This window comes from Carex rostrata, chromosome 27 (genome assembly GCF_964058835.1).
Source record: "Carex rostrata chromosome 27, lpCarRost1.2, whole genome shotgun sequence".
Taxonomy (NCBI): Eukaryota; Viridiplantae; Streptophyta; class Magnoliopsida; order Poales; family Cyperaceae; genus Carex; species Carex rostrata.
In genome coordinates, this window is record NC_135944.1 from 2,126,012 (window position 1) to 2,147,277 (window position 21,266).

The 21,266-nt window shown below is 34.6% G+C and overlaps 2 protein-coding genes, 1 long non-coding RNA gene and 1 pseudogene across 3 annotated transcripts; 2 read left to right on the forward strand and 2 right to left on the reverse strand.

The window, feature by feature from the left end:
- Positions 1–4: 4 nt before the first annotated feature.
- LOC144545161 (tuliposide A-converting enzyme 1, chloroplastic pseudogene) lies at positions 5–1,214 on the reverse strand (annotated as a pseudogene).
- Positions 1,215–3,402: 2,188 nt separating this feature from the next.
- LOC144545346 (uncharacterized) lies at positions 3,403–3,932 on the forward strand. Its single transcript, XR_013508478.1, has 3 exons — positions 3,403–3,534; positions 3,636–3,712; positions 3,805–3,932. It is a non-coding gene; the product is annotated as an uncharacterized LOC144545346 (long non-coding RNA).
- Positions 3,933–5,963: 2,031 nt separating this feature from the next.
- Positions 5,964–10,469, reverse strand: LOC144545156 (vicilin Cor a 11.0101-like). Its single transcript, XM_078293741.1, has 7 exons — positions 10,216–10,469; positions 9,457–9,815; positions 8,760–8,935; positions 8,164–8,244; positions 7,769–8,035; positions 6,854–7,214; positions 5,964–6,299 (listed from the first exon to the last, which is right to left on the reverse strand). The coding sequence occupies exons 1-7, from the start codon at positions 10,422–10,424 to the stop codon at positions 6,079–6,081; spliced, it is 1,674 nt and encodes a 557-aa protein (XP_078149867.1). The 5' UTR covers positions 10,425–10,469; the 3' UTR covers positions 5,964–6,078.
- A 5,829-nt stretch (positions 10,470–16,298) lies between these two features.
- Positions 16,299–17,722, forward strand: LOC144544865 (non-specific lipid transfer protein GPI-anchored 5-like). The gene is made up of 3 exons (XM_078293398.1): positions 16,299–16,690; positions 17,234–17,332; positions 17,548–17,722. The coding sequence occupies exons 1-3, from the start codon at positions 16,366–16,368 to the stop codon at positions 17,661–17,663; spliced, it is 540 nt and encodes a 179-aa protein (XP_078149524.1). The 5' UTR covers positions 16,299–16,365; the 3' UTR covers positions 17,664–17,722.
- Positions 17,723–21,266: the final 3,544 nt, after the last annotated feature.

Sequence of the window (21,266 nt, forward strand, 5' to 3'; positions counted from 1 at the left end):
AAAAAAAAAAAGTATTGCACCATGAAATGTTAAAGAAAATGCTAATATATATCATGCACAAATTAAGAGAAAACAACAGTAATTGCTCAATTGCTCATCTATCATTCTTCCTAGAGATGCTACTGTTTAATGATTTCTGAATTAATTGGAAAATATAGAAAATACATGCACAGCTAATTAAACCACCTTTCAATTCTTTAGGAAAGCAATTACACGCTCCTGCAGCTCAACAGCTTTCTCACATGCTGGCTTCGTAACATGGAATCCATGACCTTCTCCGATCGACTCGAACAGCTCGGCCTTGCCATTCCACTTGCTGAGCTTCAACTTCTTCCTGTACCAAACTCCTCTATCCCTCAGAAAATCGTGCTCCGCCACACACACCAAGACCCTCTTACACACCAAATTTTTCACATTCGGTGCACCATCTACAAATGGATTTGATACCGGGTCGTCCAGCCCGGATGTGCCCGGGTACACATAGTGCCACACCTCCACGGTTTTTGCCCATTGTTTGTCAGGAAGCCGCACTTCAGACCCGATCCGTTCTTTGCCCATAAAATAAGGATGAATAAGCACCATCCCTTTGACAACCACACCGGGCTCAAGGCCGTCTAATTCGGCGCGTAATACGACAGTGTGAGCTATGTTGCCACCGGCACTACAACCTGCCAAGAACAGACTGCCAAAATCGGCATGATCAACCAACCATGGCTCAGGACCATTGCCGTTGGCATGTGATATTACCCACTTGAAAGCCATCATTGAGTCGTCGTAACATATTGGCAGGGGATACTCTGGTGCGAGGCGGTAATCCACCGAGACAGCTATGATATTTGCATCGGCCACTAAACGATTCAGATAGTTATGATTCAAGTCATCACCGGCCGATCCAATCATAAATGCTCCGCCATGGTAGTAAATGACGACGGGCAGCTTGTTCTCAGAAGGGTTTGTGAGCTTGGGGAGGTAGACTCGGACCCACAGACCAGTGGAAGAGTCGATCACGACATCCTTCGAGGTGACACTGGTTGCCGGGTCAACTGAGGCGGGGATGGTTTGGCGGAAGAGGCGCTCAATGCGGCCACTCTTGTAAACCGTTATAAGGGGATAGAATTGGAATTGAATTTCTTTGTCAGTATCCATTAATGGAAGAATGAGAAAAATCTGGGGTGCTGATAAAACAGAGGAGGTATATAATGGATTGTGGTTGGTGAATGTTGATTATCAAAAGATGTGTTTATTTATGAATTGTTTGGGAACAGTTTCTTAAAAAAAAAAGTGAAAAAAAATGAAAATTGTTTGGGAAAAATAGACGTCAGAAGTACAGAATTTAAACAATTATAAAACTGAGAAATACTTCATAAATTTTAAATTATTTTTAATAGTAAAGACAATAAAATAAGTAAATTTGTGAGTTTTTGAAATTTAAAAATGATAAATATGATATTATGAATTTTCGAGGGGTATGCATGAAATGCCTACGTTTAATTAAAGGGCACCGCACAATGCGCGTTAACATAACAAATTAAAGCATGCTTTAATTTCTTCAAATTTTCTTTCTATATATGAAATAGATTTGGGTACAACATTTTTCTAAATTACTTTGTATAGGTGACCCAACATAATTTTCTCATAATTTTGGTAGCTCTTTAAGGCCCATAATCTTCTAATTGGGCCACATCATGTTTGGTTTAGTTGGTCCTCAAATTAAGTTACTTGAATTAATCTCTCTGTTTATCTGGATGATGAGTGAAAATTTGACAAAGGAACCTCTATTTACCAGTGGACCATACAAAAATTGAAAAATGTACATGTGCTTCGGACAGTTAGTCATATAGAATGGAGAGAAAATTAATACGGAGTAAGTTAATCCGTCTAAAAAAGTATTTTATCGAAGAACGAAATGTTATTTAGAATGATCGTTATGTCTAACTGTCTTTACAGGGATCACACAGTTACAGATCTTAATTTCTTGCTATCTTCACAGAGAGACAATGCATTAGGTTTGTAATGCGCAAGAACTATTGTGGGAAAATTCTTTGTGGACTTGTGGAGTGGTATGAGTGCTATATATATTTACAGAATTACCCTCTGGTTTAGTGGTCTCAACCCATTAAGTGATGGATCAGCAAGACTAACAAAAGCAAGCTTTATTAGCAGGAATTCAGCAGAGCTTTTGATCAAGCACTACGTCCCATAGAAATTTGTGAATTCACATGAAAAATTTGAGAATGCAGTATGTCATTCGGTTAAAAATATTTAATCAAATAATAAATAAGTCCATCTCTTCCATTTTAAATATCAAGATCTGAACATTTGTTTTCAGATGGATGTGAGTAAGATTCTTTCAAAAAAAAGAAAAGAAGGAAAAATAAGAAATACTTTGTTGATTTTAGAGGGAAATAGAGAAGAGAGAAAGAGAATGGTTTATAATAAAATGCATTTCTGTATTGATGTATATATATCTTGTGTTATTTGTTACAATTTTCCTAGAGCTATTTATAATACAAAGCTCTTAATTAAAGAGCCGTTGGAAATCCTAACGTTATTATCCTATTTATGGTAATCTATAGTACCAATGTACCAACTATTCTATTCTATTTTTATTTTGACACTTGAACTAATCTTAGCCCTTGATCTTTGATCTATGATGATAATAAAATCTGACATCAATCTTCGATATTTTTAACATACTTCAACTGCTGCACATGAGCGCTGATCTAGAATACCTACCCCCCACCCCCAATTCCCTTGTAGTATATTATTTAAGGCAGTACTAGCAGGGAAAAATCTCAGCAAACAAACCAACATCAAATCTAAATTGATCGAATAGGTGCAAAATAATGCGTATACCTGAAATTCCCGCAGTAAAATCTATCATAAAGATGAAGATAAGATAAAATTACTCACTGAAAAAATCATTAATTGCTGGTTTGAATGGGAAATATTTTTTTTATAAACTTTTACAATAGTACATACCGAAATTTTTATCCATAACATATAAAAAAATACCTTCAGTTTGACATTACGGTGGTGTTTCAAATTTTGGAATTCCTTTAGAGAATACAAATGCATATGAGGAATCTGCACGAATTTTAAAGAACCTGGCACAAATCTTAAAGAGCTCCGTGCATGTACAATCAATTAGAAAAAATGATCACATGACTTAGATTGCGTACAGGAATGGAAGAGAAACGAAATCATAGGGGAAGATGAACTAATTGTACATGGGTGTGGAACTTGGTTCTCGCCGAAATCATAAGGGAAGATGAAGAAATGGGCGAACGAATTATGTACGCCAGGCTAGAGCCGAATTCTGTATGCCAGGGTAGAGCCTGGACGAATCGTCCTCTGTAAAATATTTGATCACTTAGTCGATACATTTATACGGTAGATGTAATGAGGTGAACGGGGGTGAGTTGTTCTACTATTTCATAAAATCAGAAGGGAATCCATCCGAAGATCCTCTTATTCTATGGCTAACCGGAGGCAACCGGTGCTCTGCTCTCAGTGGCCTCATATTTGAAATAGGTATTATTTCAAGCATTTTGGATTTCTCATGAGCAGTGATCAATTTCTTATGCATTTCAATGTCCTTTTTTAAAAATCTTTCCATACAATTTTACATATAGGTCCTTTGAAAATTGTAAAAGCGCTGTATAATGGGAGCATACCGGAACTAGAATACCATCCATATGCCTGGACAAAGGTGGAATTGTTTTATTTTTTTACTGTCATTTATGTTGCTGATTTGTTACAAGTATTAATACCATATTAACCTTTAATTATCTCTATATTCAGAATGCAAGTATAATTTTTTTAGATTCTCCACTTGGTACTGGTTTCTCCTACTCATCAAATCCAAAAGGATATGAAGTTGGTGACACCGTAGCATCTTTACAAATCCACAAGTTTTCCTCATGCAGGTCTGTTGAAGAAATCAACCTTTTTTTTGTGAATTTTTAATTGAATTGTTAGGAGTATCAACCTGCCACTTCTTTTTACACTAACAATCATTGTAAGATCTGATAATTAACTTGTGAAAACCTTGACAGTGGTTTGTGGATCATCCTCAATACCTAACACTTCCTTTTTATGTTGCTGGGGATTCTTACGCTGGGAAAATTGTTCCATTTGTTGCACAATTAATTTCTGAAGGTAACATTTTTGCACGTTGATTATAGATTTACAGACAGAGACAATTCTTCAGCGGCTAAGTATTAATAGTCAATAGTCAATTCTTCATTAGATTAGATTTTGGGTTCCATGGTTCCCCATCCCAAATTTGTGTTTTGTGGCTGTAATAAGCACAAGAAATGGACACTAAAGTGTTTCAAAATAAATTGAAACAAATTTATTTTTTATTGATATAATGATTCGTGCATGGAAGACAGTCATATCTTTCCAAAATGTAACAAAAATTAATTGATACTCATTTGTCGTTGCAATAATAATGCTATTATTGACAAGGCTTCAATATATACTTTTCTAAATACAATTCACTAATACACAATTTTTTTTTATTGTACCAATATGTTATCATAGGTAATATTGAAGCAAGACAGCAACCAATACTCAACCTCAAGGTATAAATTATACGAGCAAAACTAGGGTGTGATGTGCTCACTAAGAGGGGTTGGTGAGCACATCTCCAAATGACTATCGGATTGACTCCGAACTACAAATCCAAACCGTTGAAATCCAAGTATTTCGTGAGTGATGCATGTGCATAAAATATTTTAAAGTTTCGAATTCATTAAGTACACGATCAAGCGGTCAAAACAATAATAAAAAATTAATCAGTATGGTGCTTAAGACTCCACATCTCATTCAAGAGATGATCTACAAATGTGAATAAATGATCCAAGATCAATGTAATATAAGCTTCAAAATCATAGAAGAGATAATCATTCTCTAAATTTTAAAAATGGTTATCATCTCCATAGAGTTATAACAAAAGAAATAACAATGACGATTATGATTAAATAATATTGCAGAATACAACATACAATTTCTATACGAGTGATGATCCAGTTAATTTAACAAGAGTATCGCAGAAAACATACAGAAGAATTTTGAAATGATGTAGGCATCACCTCATAATCTGAAAAGTATTGATCAATTAAGACTAGCAATTGGCAATGTTTTCTTTGTAGAGTAAGGCTACACTACTCGCAAAGTGTGGAACAATGTGCTATGGATCAATATCACTGTTTATAAAGTTCAAACAATCGATTTGAACTGTTCAAAGCGACCCTTATATAAAATAATTATTTGGATCGAGAACAAACCGTTCAAACTGTTCAAAACAATTGCTTTAGATCTTTATTTGAACCATTCAAAATTTTCAAATATATGAGATGTTTGAGATGAAGTACAAGTGGTTTATGCTTCACAAGCATCATAGCCAACTCTATAGATCGATAGACATAGACACTCGCTTTAGAACTCTTATTTGTCCTTGTTTCCTTGTTAACTTTTAGTTCAAGTGGAAGTATAATTTGAGCAAAACTAGGGTGTGATGTGCTCACCAAGAGGGGTTGGTGAGCACACCTCCAAATGACTATTGGATTGACTCCGAACTACGAATCTAAACTGTTGAAATTCAAGTACTTCGTGAGTGATGCACGCCCATGCAAAATTTTTAAAGTTTCGAATTCATTTAGCATATGGTCAAGCGGTCAAAACAATGGACATTTTATAAATTATTATTTTTAAATGTTTTATGTATTAATTTTTCATCATTGTTTTGACAGCTTGATCATGTACTTAATGAATTCGAAACTTTAAAATATTTTATGTACATGCATCACTATTTATTATTTTTCTGATATACATTAAAATGGTAACTATAGAAATGACTTTTATGAGATTAAATTTATGAGTTTTAAAATATCAAATAATAAATATAATTGTAAATTTTAGAAGGACAATATGCAATTTCAAAATTTTTTAAAATATATTTGAAAGTCCTCCTTTTATTTATTTAGATATGGGGGTACTCGATCAGGTTATTACATTGTATTTCTCATCTTACAAACAGTAGATACACATATTAGCACCTCATAAACATGTTCAAAATGCAGCTACAAGTTTTGAGGGAGATGTGTCGTCCGATTCGCTGCCTCCCCATCCTTCACTTTCGCCTTCACCGTGCCTCTGCCGGTGGGCCCCGGGTCCTGGAAGGAAGACTTCCTCCTTCTGTGCATCAAAAAGAGCATCGACCTCACGAGCACTGGTGTCGAATGCCAGCTCCTTTGCCTCCCTTTCCAATTTTCTCAATATATTATTTCTTCCTGTGCATCAATTTAATGTAAGTTAAGAACATGATCAGTAGTGCAGAGATTTTGCAACATTTAACTCTTAATATGTGAAAGCATGGTAAGCATCTACATCAATAAAATTAAATATAACTGTGATAGAAATATAAAAATTAACTTGGTGCATTTTAATTTCTAAATTTAATTAGAAACTGCCACATTGGATCATAAATTAGAATGGAAAGTCCAGTGAACAATTAACACTTAACAATCAGCCAATGTGAATCCATAATTTTGCTAATGTGGGACTTAGAAATAATTTTTTTTAAATAAATCCTATTAATTATGATATTCTCAATTTCTCATACATCTAAAAATTGAAAAGGACATTGTCATGTTGGATTAGGACTTAGAATAAAAAAAATCAATATGGATACTATTGTTAAATATATATAAATGCTCTGGAAGTTCAAAGAGTTGCATCAGTACAAAAAAATTGTAATACTAATAATTTTATCCGGAAACAACTTGAATTTGGCAGATAATAGACTAAGATTATGCATAAATAAAAAGGTTTCTAAAAACAAAACCTGCAAGGAAAATCCTCTCATTCCTGTCAGCACAGATCTCAAAGCAAATCATTTGCAGATTCTGGTCACGAGAGGCAACCTCAACTACTGGGTGGCCAGGAGGGACAATGAAAACTGTGCCACGTGACACGCGGGCCCGGACCCGCCTATAGTGTGGTCCCTCCTGATACTCCTCTTCCTCTTCCTCTTGGTACCGTCTTCCTGCTCTTTCCTGTTCCTGTTCCCTGTACCTCTGTGCCCGACTGCCGCGTCGGCCTTCGCGTGCCATATGGGGGCACAGTATCTCTACGTAACCACTTCCTTCAGTGACAACGGCAAACTTGGTTGAGCGCGAGTTGTAGAACGGTGCTGTCATAGACCCCTAAGATGTATCCATTACATTTCATTTAGTTAATATTTATACTTGAGTGAGGCTATGGTACTATGCATAGCACAGATCGGTCTATACTACGGATCATTATTTTTGTTTTCAAAGTTCAACTTCAAATACTCGATCTGAACCATTCAAAGTGATTTTTATATAAAAATATACTTGCAAACTAAATTTTACATCATTTAGAATTTTGTTTACTATTTTCTTAAATAGATAGAAAATCACTAATTTTCAGTGGTCCAGAATCTTTAAATCAAGTGATTATCTTCCTATCTAAAAAGAATAATATAAAAATTCTAAATGTAAAATTTGCTCTACATGTACATTTTCTTTTCATATGGAGATTATGTTGAGCGGTTCAAATGGATTGTTTGGACTTTGAAAATGGAGATATTGATCCATAGTACCATAGCATCACTCTTAATTTATACTTGTTATTTCACAGTAGAACCTCCAAAAAGGAATAGTGAGGTTCTGTTAAAGTTTGATAACAGTTCATATCAGACAAAGAACACAAAATTTTAAGGGTAGAGTTTGCATACTTCTCTAATGTTTGCAAGTGACACTCTAAGATTTAGCCAACCGAGCTTTCGGTAATCGTCAGAATTAGCCTCGTAAAGTTTCCCGTACCGGTTCGAGTGAATTGGGTCCTTTTCAAAGAGGTTAAAAGGCCCTCTAGATTCACCAAACGGCCACCTTCCTCCTTCCGTGCTATACCGGCTAAGCGCTCGGATCTGCTCCTCTGAGGCCTCAACAAATGCACCATGCCATTGTCGACTAAATAGGCTCTCAATTCGGTCTCGTGACACCTATATGTAACATATGTAAACATGCAATTATAGTTTATATACATTACATTTTACCAATTAAAATTGGTAGAACAACATTCATTCAAAAAAAAAAAATTGGTAGAACAACATAAAATATGAATACATACATTGAAAGCAGCTTCAAGAATCTCATCACTAAAGCTCCTATAAACTGACTCTGGGTTTTCCGATCCAGCCACATAGAAATGCTGTGATATAACTTCAATTTAGAATCTTAAATAATGTACAAGCGGTATATGAAAATAGAAATAATAAGGGAGCGAGACTGGTAATGCGTGGATTGGTCTGTACTAGAAATCCATATTTCTGTTTTCATAGTTCAAATGGTCAATCCGAACAACTCAATATGATCTCCATATAAAAATTTACTTGCAGATCAAATTTTACATTTTTTAGAATTATTTTACTATTTTTTAGGTAGGTCAAAAATTACTTAATCTAAAAATTCTAGACCATTCAGAAGTAGTGATTTTGTATCTATCAAAAACAATAGTAAAATAACTTTAAAAAAAATGTAAACTTTGGTGTGCAAATACATTTTCATATAGAGATTAGGTTGAACATTTCACATCGACTATTTGAACATTGGAAATGAAAATAGTATATAATACGTACCTACATAGTATGACCATTATGCGCTATGCATAATACCAGTCTCCCTCATTATGATATCTTATCCAACAAGAAAAATAATGACACTAACCGATACTTGACCAGTCAATGAAGTAGACCTGAGGAACTTCGCCAATACCAGCTTTTGGTGTCTATGGCTACTAATTAAATACAAAACTGAGCCAGCTTGAGTTATAAATACATCTCCTTTACGAATTCCATGAGATTTTCTCTCTCCCTTCCTTAGTGTAGTCACAGTTCCTCTTCCTGTTATATAATCAAATGAATCACAATATATCGTAGTTCTTTGAATAATAATATTTTTTGTTTATTGATTAAGGCTATGGTAATTAATATGAATAACGTGTATTTGTTCGTACTATGGACCAACATCTTCGTTTTTAAAGTTCAAAATAGTTGATATGAATTGTTCAATATGATTACCATATATGAAAATGTACTTGCAAATTAAATTTATAAAATTATGTAAAATTTTATTACTATCTTTTTAAATGGATAGGAAATCATTGCTTTTGAATGGTCTATACTTTTTAGATCAAGTTATTTTCTACCTATCTAAAGAAACATTAAAAATTTTCGTAAGAATATAAAATTTGATCTACAAGTACATTTTCCTATGACAATCATATTGAACTGTTTAGATCAAATGTTTGAACTTCAAAAATAAAAATATCGATCCATAGTACGGACCGATAAACACTATATGCATAGTAATGTAGCCTAGCTAACTCTTGTTTATTTGTTACTTAAAGACAACAATCGAGTACCTTCAACCACATAGCAAACACAATCAGCATCAAAATGAACCGGCGTGACAAAAGTGCGCGGGTCGGCCACAAGTAAAGAGATGCTGTAATTAGCAATTCCAAGCAAAAGCTTTGACTTCTCGTGAAACTTGTCGAGAACCTTCACATACCCACGATCGGATTGAATTTCGTACCGTAATCTCTCTCTACCAAACACATAAGGGTTCTCTTCTTCTCTCTCTTCTTCTTGTTCTTCATATCTCCTTTGTGGATTTCTGCTCCTCTCGCGTTTGTACGTCTCCTCACATTTCGTCTGACAATGCATTTGTTGGTCATGCTCGTTGTATTGTTGTCGGCACTTCAACCGGCACTCAGTGAGCCTATCATATGACCAAAAGAACAAAAATAATTAATATGTTTTTACATCTCAATTTTCAAGTAATCGAGTTAATAATTCAGATCAAAGAGTTGGAATTTCAAATTCGAGTTCGGTTCCTAAAATTAGTTTTTTTTTTTTTTCTTTCCTTGTTCTTGTACTTAATTCTAGATCAAGTGATTTTCTACCCATTTAAAAAAATAGTAAGAAATGTATATTAGTTTCCAATTATATTTAACAGTTCGGATCGACCTAAGTAATTACTAAGAAAAAAGAAATATGGAGAAAAAAGAAATATGAATCCATAGCTCGAATTGATCCGTAATATGCATATTACTAGAAAAAAAAAAGCACTACCTAAATAAGTAATTAGAGAGAACAAAAATTTAACAAGCAAATAAAACCTTTGTTCTGGATCTTCTTTGTCTCGACTCTCTCCCGATCGCCCCCCCTCGCGCGGGTCCCGCTTCCCGGGCGGGTGCTCCTGCTTACACTTATCCTCACACCTCTTCACCATGCCGATATCATAGTGAGGCTGTGATCGGCATTCCTTCAAACACTCCGTCAGCTTCGGCGGATCTTCCCTTTCGTCTGCCACTGATACTACTGTCATAGAAAGAAAGAAACCAGAAAGAAATAAAAGGAAAACAAGGATGCTGGTTTTGTGCTGCATTGTTATGGCTAAGTGCTAATTACTCTCTCTTACTAAGGGTTCGATAAGGAAGAGATTGATTGCTTGCTTGCTTGCTTGTTGATGAAGAGAATTGGATTGTGTTTATATAGAAGGAAAAAGAGTAATAATCCCTGATCAGTTGATCAGTGTGTGTGACAAGGTAGTGAGTTTGAGTTGTTTGTGGCGGTTTTTCTCCGGCATGCTATGTAGCGAATGATTAAGAAATCTTTTAAGACCAACTTTTTATTTTCTATAAAATTTTGTAATCACTTCCTTGTGTTCAAAATTTAGACTAAAGCCCATGCTCTATACTAAAAAAATATCCTATGAGGTCTTATTTGATTGAAAATTATCAACTTTCTACAAAATCCACAAATTACCCACAATTTTTTAAAATCAGTCGACTTTAATCTCTAATTTATTAAAAAATACTTAAAATATTAACATATAATATATTATCTACATAGAAGAGCATACCATTTATAATGAATACCATAGTGACAAATGAATTATTTAGGTTCGGTTCGACGGAATTAAAAGTTCGTGATTCGGAAATAATTTAGATATAATTCGGGATTGATTCGGTCCACAAGAAAGCAAAATAAAAAAATACCAACAAAAAATAAAAAAAACATAAAAAAAATCGTTTTTTTTTCATATTTTTTCGCGAATAATTTGTAATTCACATTTTATTTGTGAATAATTCGATTAGCTGAATAATTCACCATTCGATTTATAAACACCTAAAAAATATTTTATTCGCGAATAAAACACAAATTATGTCACTATGAAATCAGTACAATTAAGTTCACAATGTTATTTCTCAAAATAAAAAAAAAAAAAGTTCACAATGTTAAGGGCAGGCCATAGTAACTCGCTACATAAAATTCTCTAAAAATGCATCACAGGAAAATTGAACAAGAAGTGAAGAGATAGAATTACGTGGCAAGCGGGTATAAACACGTGGCGCCTTGGTGAAGCGTTCGGACAAATGGTTGGGTCGGGTCGCCAGTTGCTCTCCTTTCAAAAGCTTATCTGATCTGTCTCTATTCGCTTTAATTTTGGGATGCCATTGTGGCGGATAAACGGTTCGGATCGGGTCGGATTTGGGAGGATCCACATTTGTATCAGCCGTCTGCTGGAAATCTAGCGGCTCTCATCCAACGCCTCAATCGGGGGTGCCTATTGGCAGATAACGGGTCGGGTTGGGTATGGGAGGATTGACATCCGTTATGTGTATAAGCCGTCTGATGTAAACAAAAGAGGAAAGAAAGACACGTGTCCATGTCCGTGTCCGTGGCGTGCCGAGGGAGGAACTGGGTCAGTGCGCTCATTCAAGCAAGTGGGTAAGAAAAAGACAAACAAAGAAGAGAACAAGCGTCGGGGAAAGAATGACACGTATCCGTGTCCACGTCGTGTCGAGAGAGGAACTGGGCCAGGGCCGGGCCTGGAATTAAGCCTCTTGGATCAGAAAGAAGGCCTAAAGATTGAACTACTTACTATGTGTAGGAAACTAGTGGGAGAAGATTGGAAACAAATTTTCATATCTCTAAGGTAACTCAGAATTAGAACTTAAATTGACACGAATTTTAAAGCAGTCCTGTGGATCGAGATCAGGTATATCTCACCAGCGCAGTGCTCAGTGAGGCAGTGAGGCCGTCAAGTTGGTAAACAAAAACAAAAGAACAAGCATTGGAGAAAGAAAGGTACGTGTACATGTGTGTGTCCTTGTCCGTGTCCGTGTCTGTGTCGTGCTAAAAGGGCACTGGCCACTGGGTTAGTGCGCTCATCCAAGCAAAAAAGAAGTAAGCAAGAGAGAGACACAAAAAAAAAAAAAACAAGCGTCGGGGGAGAAATGACACGTGGCCGTGTCAGTGTCAGTGTCAGGCCGAGAGAGTAAACTCACAATTTGAACTTAAATTGGCACGAATCTTAAAGCTGCAGTCCGGTGAATTATCAAATTGGCTTGGATTCTGATTGAATGGTCCGGATTTCAAACCAATTGTACATTACCGTAGAAAACAACAGCGTTTAGTCAAAGCCATTACTACTATTTTGCTATGACACCAAAAGATAATAGAAAAAACGCTAACTCAAAATTTGACTTTAAATCCGAATCATTTATCATAAATTGGCACAAATCTTAAACCAATTTCATGAATTTTCAAATTGGCCGGGATTATGATTGCGAAGTCCGAATTTCAAATTCAAATTTTACGTTACCGTAGAAAAATAACAGCATTAGTCATACCATTACTACTATTTTTTGCAATATGTGACACCACAAAAGTATAAAAAGGAGAAGAAAAAAAGGAAAGCAAACTTGTCAATACTAAAATTGCCAGATTACACCATATATTTCACCAACCATTACTGTACATTTAATTTTCTTTACAATGTATTGAGATACAAATAAATATAGTACTCAATTCAATCAATGAAATATTTCCTCTTCAAATTCATCTCAAATTCTAACAATTTTGCCATGATACCAAATTTTTTTTTTAAAAAGAATAAAAAAGAAAAGAAAAAAGAAACAGAAAAGCAACTAGTCAATACTAATATGGCCAGATTACAAAATTGCTACTACATTCATTCACCATTTATGGAACTTGTTGAATATCTACATTTCAACTGTGAGATAAGAGAGAAAAAAAAAGAAGCAAAACCAACTTTCACCTATATATTTCATCTCACATTACATTGCATTTAATTTTCTCTAAAATGTATTGAAATTAAACAGAAATTTCAACTATCAAATGAGCAAGCTGGTTAACAGTATGAGCCCGAGCACGAGCAATCCTTGACATAACTGCTGTCGTCGAATTTGGCATGGTGCAGTCGATTTCGCTGGTGTAGGATGTCCCTGGGCCCACTGGTCAGCTGCACAAATTTAAGTTCCATATCAATTTATTTTTTCTCTCGTTTTATTGTTTTTACTAATGCATTTGACAGAATAAATTTTGTAGAATCCAATAGAAAAATTAACCTGAGCTTTGAATGGTGGTACCGGCAGGGGCAGGGGCAATGCCTGGAAGTGGCGACATGGTCTCGATTTCCGTAACTGTTAAGAATTTATGGCATAAATGGTTACATTAAAAAATTGGTACAATTCAAAAGTAGAACAGATATAAATGCTGCCCAAAATTTACTGATCCGGTACAAACTGGTACAATATAGTTAACAGGGCACTGTACCAGTATAGCCACTGCGATATTACCTGGTACAATAACCTACACTATGTTACAAATCAGAAATAATGGGTTTTTAACTTTTTATGGGACTCTCTAATCTCTGATTAAAGCTATAGCCAACATCTGGTAGAACAAATAATGGGGTTTTATGGGACTTTCTGTAAGAATTGACTGATCGGGTGCGAACTGGTACGATACAATGGTAAAATACACACCAAAGACCCAAAAATGTAAGTAATAAAATATGAAATAAAAAAAATACTGGTTTTGCACCTTTCTGTCAGAAATGAAATCTAAACAGGCTATAAGATGGTACAAGAAAACTCAGTATACAATCTATTAGAACACAAAGGATAGGAGCATACAAACAAAGCGACAATGCATTTAAATTTCAAGATGTTAAGATGGTACAACTAGACATCTGGTATGAGAAATATGTTGCTCAATTTGAATGATTCTGTGCAAATGTCACTCAACCGGTACAAGAAACATCAGTAATATGCAACCAAATCTCTGCCGAAGACCATATTCATTCACCCCAAACAACAAAAAAATGTAAGAAAAAAAAATATGAAATGAAAAAATACCAGTTTTGCCCTTCTTTTCACAAAAGAATACTAAACTGGTTATAATTGCTAAACCAGAATCAGGGTCACCAATAATACAATTTAAAAGAACAACAGTAAATTAAACAAAAACAGAGAGATAGCTCCAAAACAAAGAATCTAAATTTCAAGATTGCACCAAGACAAGAGACCTAAGTATCTAATTTCAAAAAAGTACCTCGGCAGGTATCATACAACCAACGGACGGCAGTGGCGGTGTTGTTGACCCCACAAGAAGGAAACATGGCCACCAGTCTTCCAGTATCAATAGGAAAACCAAGGATAAGTGGGTCCCGCACGAGATAACACACGCATGCAGGCCCAGACGTCATGATGGTCTGATAGAATGTGCCGCAACAGATGACAGATGGTGCTGTCGCTGCATGGTTAGGTGGGCCTGCGATGTAAGAGAGACATGGGGAGAGCGAAACGAGAGATAGTGCGCATTCTGACGGCTCGTCAGGTGGACGAAGGGTTAGCGGTGCTGATGATGTCAGCATGACAGTGGTTGCAAGGAGTAATAGGAGAGAGACGCTGCAATGCATTGTTGTATGGTTTCTTGATTGATTCTTGAAAGAGAGGAAGAGAGAGACTGAGATTTCTTGAGTGGGTTTGAGAGAGGGGGCAGTTTAAGGGGAAGAATTGGGGATGGTTAAGGTTTGTATATATAGAACAGGGTTTTTTTTTATGTAACGGTAAAATAAATGTTTTAGTTAGTTTAGTTAATGGGCTGAGATATGATATTCAAACGGGCCTCAATTGTTTTAACAGAATAAATGTTGTATGAATTTTTCTTTGATTGGCCCATTGGCTTTTTTTTTTATATAACATATAACAATTAGTAATATTAAAAACAAAGAGTAATATTAGCAGGAACTCAGATTTTTCTAAACTACCTGATCATGTCAGAATTGATCTGAATCATTAATTTATGTCCCAGCACGAATCTTAATGCGGCCAGTGAATTTGTAGCCTGTTGGTCCTACCATGAGTTTGGTATTGCAATCAAACAGGGGAAGTTGGCCAACCACGTACATGTCCACATCTAAAGGTTCTCTTAGTACTTACTACTAATTATTTAAACTTGACCTCACACTATATCATCATCATCATCATCATTATTATTATTGTTATTATTCAAATCAAGGAACCCAAAACAAAATACTCAATTTTATTAACAGACAGGTTTCAAGTAACTTTTAAAGATAGCATCTGGCCAAAACTAAATACAATATTAATATTATTTAAACTTGACCTCCCACTATATTAATATTATTCAAATCTAGCTACCCAAAACTACATACTCAAATTTATTAATATATATATATGCTGTGGCTAATTTGCTGCCGGCATTTTTTTTATTTTGTGATGTTCAAATAACAAATCCAAACCGTTAGATGTTTAATCTAGACTATAATCTACTTGGAAACCAAATTTTACATTTTTTGAAATTTTTTTACTATTTATTAAGCTGGTTTGAAAACCGCTGTTTTCAATACTGCAGAAATTTACCGAAAACAGCGGTTTTCAAACCAGCTTAATAAATAGTAAACAAATTCCAAAAAATGTAAAATTTGGTCTCCAAGTAGATTATAGTATAGATTAAACATCTAACCGTTTTGATTTGTTATTTGGACATCACAAAATAAATAAAAGGTGGCAGCACCGCCAGCAGAAATGCTACCGGCAGCAAATTAGCCGGACTCTCTATATATATATATAGAGAGAGAGAGAGAGACAGTGATGCTACAATCGATATGCTTTGGAAAGTAAATACTCTGTTAGTAAATTATTTAAACTAGACTTCAACTATATTAATATTATTGAAATCTAGCTACCCAAAACACACGCCAACTCTATTTGAACACCAATCAAATAAACAGATCTTATTCAAAGTTTTGCTAATTATTTAACTTGGAGCCGTTAGTACAGGTAAGAAATAGGTAAACCAAATACCAAACCAGCTCAAAAGCTCCTTTATAAACACACCTTTCCTCTCTCTCTCTCAACCAGTGCACCATAACACACACACACAGCACTTAACCTGAATTAATATCTCTTCAATCCTCTCTCATTCCAAAAATGGCAGAAAGACTACTTGTATCAATCGGCATAACTATGACTATCATGGCGATGCTCTCGTCTCACGCATCAGCACAGACATCGGGATGCATGACAACAATTGTTAGTCTTTCTTCATGCCTTAATTATATCACAGGCAACACCTCCACCCCCTCCTCCTCTTGTTGCTCAACTCTCTCGAGCATTGTCAAGAACGAACCTCAGTGTCTCTGTGTGCTCCTCAATGGAGGCGCGTCGTCACTTGGAGTGTCAATTAACACAACAAAGGCAATGGAACTGCCTCCTGCATGCAAGGTCCAGACCCCACCTGTCAGCCTGTGCAAAAGTGAGTACCTTGACCATTATTAATAATTGAATTTACTTAATTTTGAGTGTGGCTATGGTAATTTTCATATTATACTATGGTATGTGCTATGGACTCATATCTCTGTTACTAATGTCTAAACAGTGGATCTGAACCGTTCAATATGATATTCATATAAAAATTTACTTACGGACCAAATTTAACATTTTTTTAGAATTTTTTACTATTTTTTTAGATAAGTAGAAAATCGCTTGATTTGAAAATTTTGGACAATCCAAAAGTTGTGGTATTTTACCTATCTAAAAAATAGTAAAAAATATTTAAAAAAAATGTAAAATGTGATCTTTAAGTGCATTTTCACGTGGATATCACGTTTAATGGTTCATATTGACTGTTTGAACTTTGAAAATAGAAATATGAATCCATAGCTAGCACATGTTAAACTGTAATATGCATATTACCATAGCATTACTCACATACTCTTTATTTTTGTGTGTGGGATGTAGAATGATGTTAATTTTTGGTGAGAATGGAATTGAATTGAAATTTTGTGTGAATTTTCAGCTCTAGGAGCACCTGCTGCAGCACCTAGCACATCGACTTCACCAACCGGTACCACTCCATCGACCTCTTCAACACCATCGGTACCAAGTTCAACAACCGGTATGTGACATACATTGATCTCTAAATTTTTCCTCCTAATTTGGAAAATTCTGACGTTGATCTAACCTAATAACGTAGTGGTTTAATGAATTAATTATTGAGTAGCTAATATATATCGGTACTGGTACCAATCACCTGTACTAGAATGAACCCAATATGGTTGAAATTTTTCCTGACATATATAATTAATAAAACCAAATTTTCATTTCTTACAGCTGGATCCAAAACCACACCATCAACCACTGGCGAGTCGTCAGATGCAATGTCGAACAAATCGGCTGTGATCTCTGTTTTCTTGTTCGCCATGTCAGCATTGGTTTCGATGATATAAGTATATATAACATATGGATTGAGTTGTGGGTTGTGGCTGTGAGAATTTGAAGATTTGTTGTATTATTTTCATTGCATATTTCTTTTGTTGGATGTGTGTTGTTCATGTACATGTATGTTATTGTTATTCTATTCATGTATATACACAACACATAAAATATCATTTACAACTACATAAATTATTACATTTCTTTACTGTTATAATTAGAGAATGCAAATTGCTTACTAGAGAAGAAAACATGTCTAAAAATTATTCTTATTTGAATATATGTAACGGTTAAAAGAAATTGGTTTAGTTAGTTAATGGGCTGAGATATGATATCCAAACAAGGCCTTATTGTTTTGATATATAATAGTGTTTTGTATGAATTTTTCTTTGATTGGCCCAACTAAGGTTTAATTCAGCTTTAATTTTATACTCACCCCTATAAAACCTTAGAATATTATTAAAAGGCATGTAAAATAAACAGAAGCAGTATTTTAGTTCTTAGATACACAACCCAGAACTATCATTTACAAATAGGGATGGCAATGGGCCGAGTCCACGGGTATTTTACCAATCCCATATCCGGCCTGCCTGATTAAAATTTATACCCGACCTACCTGGCCCATTATAACGGGCCTAGAAATTGATACCCGGCCTGCCTGTGGGCAATTTCTGCAAACCTGCGCCTGCCTGTGATTGCCTGCCACAACCCATGGGCTGCCTTACCCGGCCTGGCCCAACTATGCCTAGTCTCATTTTAACAGCATTCTTCATGTATTTTAACAGCATTTTAACAGCAAACACAAACAGTACAAATAAATATTTTAACAGCAAACACAAACAACAATCACATCTTAACTCTTAAGCAAATACAAACAGCAAATACAAACATAGTATACTTAACAACACATAGTATACTTAACAGCAAAATAATAATACAAACAATTGGGTTAAAATATAGAAGATCATCAAAGTATACTTAACAACAAATAAAAACAACAAACATAATCAGCTCGATCCCCATTCTTAAGCTTTAAAGAATTCTTGAAACAAGCTTATTCTTTACCTGCATTTTGTCGAACACCTCATGGTCAATATTCATATAAAAAAAAGAAGGTTGAAGGCTCAATGCAAATATGTTCTCAAAAGAAGGTTGAGACAGTGCTACTTCCTTAACAGATGTCCAATTATCACTATTTTTTTCTTCTTAAATAATGGATATCATGCAAATGAAAAGGTTAACCTTTAAAAATCAACTCAATGCATCGGCTTACCATTCATACCATTTATTACTAACTATTCATACCATTAATTACTTCATAAGCTGAAAACCCTTCACTTCAAGAGCTAATAGCCTCTAACTGCAATTGATCAATTAATAATCCATTACAAAATTTCAAAATCATACTATACAAAAAAATAGAGAAAAGTATACCTCAACATTATTAGCAGTAGTCGAGCTCTCACTTTCGGTTGCATTTTCACATTCATCTTCACCTTCATCTAAATCATCACAATAAGTCTTAAATGGATTACCATTGCACAAATCTGAAAAAACAAGTAAGAGTTAAAATACGAGCATATATAATTAAAATACTACAAAATGAGACTACAATATTTATACCTTCAAATTCAGTACTTAACCAATTTTGTGCACATGCTAGAGTTTCAACAAGTGAAGGATGAAGTCTATTTCTTTGTGGACTAACAATTCGTCCGCCCATACTAAAAGAGGATTCAGAGGCAACAGTTGAAACGGGTATCGCGTATATGTCTTTAGCAATTGTTCCCAAAGTTGGAAATTTGTTTCCATTAGACTTCCACCAAGATAGCACGTCAAAGGATCCTGGCCCACTTGGAAGCAATGCTTCTTCCAAGTAAAGTTCCAACTCCGTGGTATTATCAAATTTCATTTTCTTCATAGTGTGGGCAAATCTCTGAAAACCAATTGGGAGGTCGCCACCTTGTTTCCTTTCCATTTGTGGTTCCTCATCTTGGGGTTTCTCAACTCTACTTTAATACTCGCGAAACAATTGACGGCTCATTTCAACAACTTTTCCAACTTCGCTCTCAAAATCATTATCATAAATTAACTTATAGTAATAGATTATGACAGCCATCTTACACCTTGGATCCAATAGTGCAGCAACACCCATGATAACATGTATGTTACTCCAATATTTATCAAATTTTTCTATCATTCTTGATGCCATAGTCGCAATAGTTGGATTAGTATCTTGCAACCAAGTTCGCAAAACTTATCTTATTTCACAAATGTTTGAAAAATAATGGTTGGCTGTTGTGTATTATGTTCCGGAAAATAATTCTGTTGTAGTGTAAATTACAAACCTATAAACAATAATATTTTATTGACCGTATTCTATCTGATATTTTAATATAATTTTTTATTATAATATTTTTCTTTTTTTTCTATGTAATTAATAAAATAATATATGTTTCTGATTAGCAAATTAAGCTTGATTAGCAAATTAAGCTTAACGAGAGTAAAAATGTTTTTCACTGTCAGTATCGTCACAGATATTCCCATGAGTAAATAGTGATACTCTTAGGAATATCAATTTTTGTCGGCTCACCCTTCGATAGTATACTTTTATATCACTATCCTAATTTTATTATTCAAATAGCTAGTATACTTTTATAGCAATATTTCTTTTTTTCCAACACATCATATATGGTTAGTATTTTTCTTCTAATATTCTCACATACTATAACACTAACTCGATATCATTATTTTTTATATTATTTCTTTGACTAATCCCATTGCATTATTGATATATCTTTCCAAATTTTTAAACCAATCATATTCAATTTTTTTTTTTTTTTTCAAATTTTCTCTATTCAATAAGTTTCTATTGTTGGACGACGTGCATGTATTATTTATTTTATCTTGCCTGAGATCATGCATATATAATATATTTGATCTCTTTGCCAAGCCTGGAGATCCTTATTACGGTTTTGCCACTTTGTTTGACCCCCAAAAAGGCAACCCGTAAATTGAAGTAAATTTAACACGTGCTTAAGGTGGCGCGTCATGTGCTTTTGGGTCACTATATATAGTTGCACCTGGTTTGCCACGTACTGCTGGATCCGTATCTGACTTAACACAGTTGAAACGGACTGCCCAAATTTACTCTTATGTCCTCTTCGGCGGAACCGATGGAATGAGAATAGGAAGAGGAACAGAAAAAGTTTGAACTGAAAATTATTATTTATGTCGGAAAAAAAATTTCAATCTGAGTGAATTTTTTTTTCCAACGTGAACAGTAATTTCGTTGTTGCAGCCGAACATGCCCTTAGCTAGCCAGTGCTTACTCGGGATGACACATCGAGCAGTATTATTTGTTTTTTGAAATTTGTATCAAGTTAAAAAATATAATTTTGGACCGTCCAATTCAATTTTACTCAGTCCAGTAAACCTGAGGAGATGTCAATTCCGTAGTACTCTCTGTTGCTATTGATATTAATTGCAAAATGAGGATCATAAGTCATTTTTATTGTCATTTTTAAATACAATCATTACAAGTAAAAATATATTAAAGTCCTTTTTTTATCATTATTTTTAAATTATTTGGACTTTTTATTCAACTATCATTACAA

Bases quoted from the DNA above. Each gene is read 5' to 3' on its own strand.
- LOC144545156 (XM_078293741.1), bottom strand. From the start codon at position 10,424: ATGACAGTAGTATCAGTGGCAGACGAAAGGGAAGATCCGCCGAAGCTG. The intron at 8,936-9,456 runs GTACTCGATTGT...ATTATATAACAG, and splicing joins TGTTTGCTATGTGGTTGAAG to GAAGAGGAACTGTGACTACA. The intron at 7,215-7,768 runs GTATGCAAACTC...GATACATCTTAG, and splicing joins CACTTGCAAACATTAGAGAA to GGGTCTATGACAGCACCGTT.
- LOC144544865 (XM_078293398.1), top strand. From the start codon at position 16,366: ATGGCAGAAAGACTACTTGTATCAATCGGCATAACTATGACTATCATG. The intron at 16,691-17,233 runs GTGAGTACCTTG...GTGAATTTTCAG, and splicing joins ACCTGTCAGCCTGTGCAAAA to CTCTAGGAGCACCTGCTGCA. The intron at 17,333-17,547 runs GTATGTGACATA...CATTTCTTACAG, and splicing joins GGTACCAAGTTCAACAACCG to CTGGATCCAAAACCACACCA.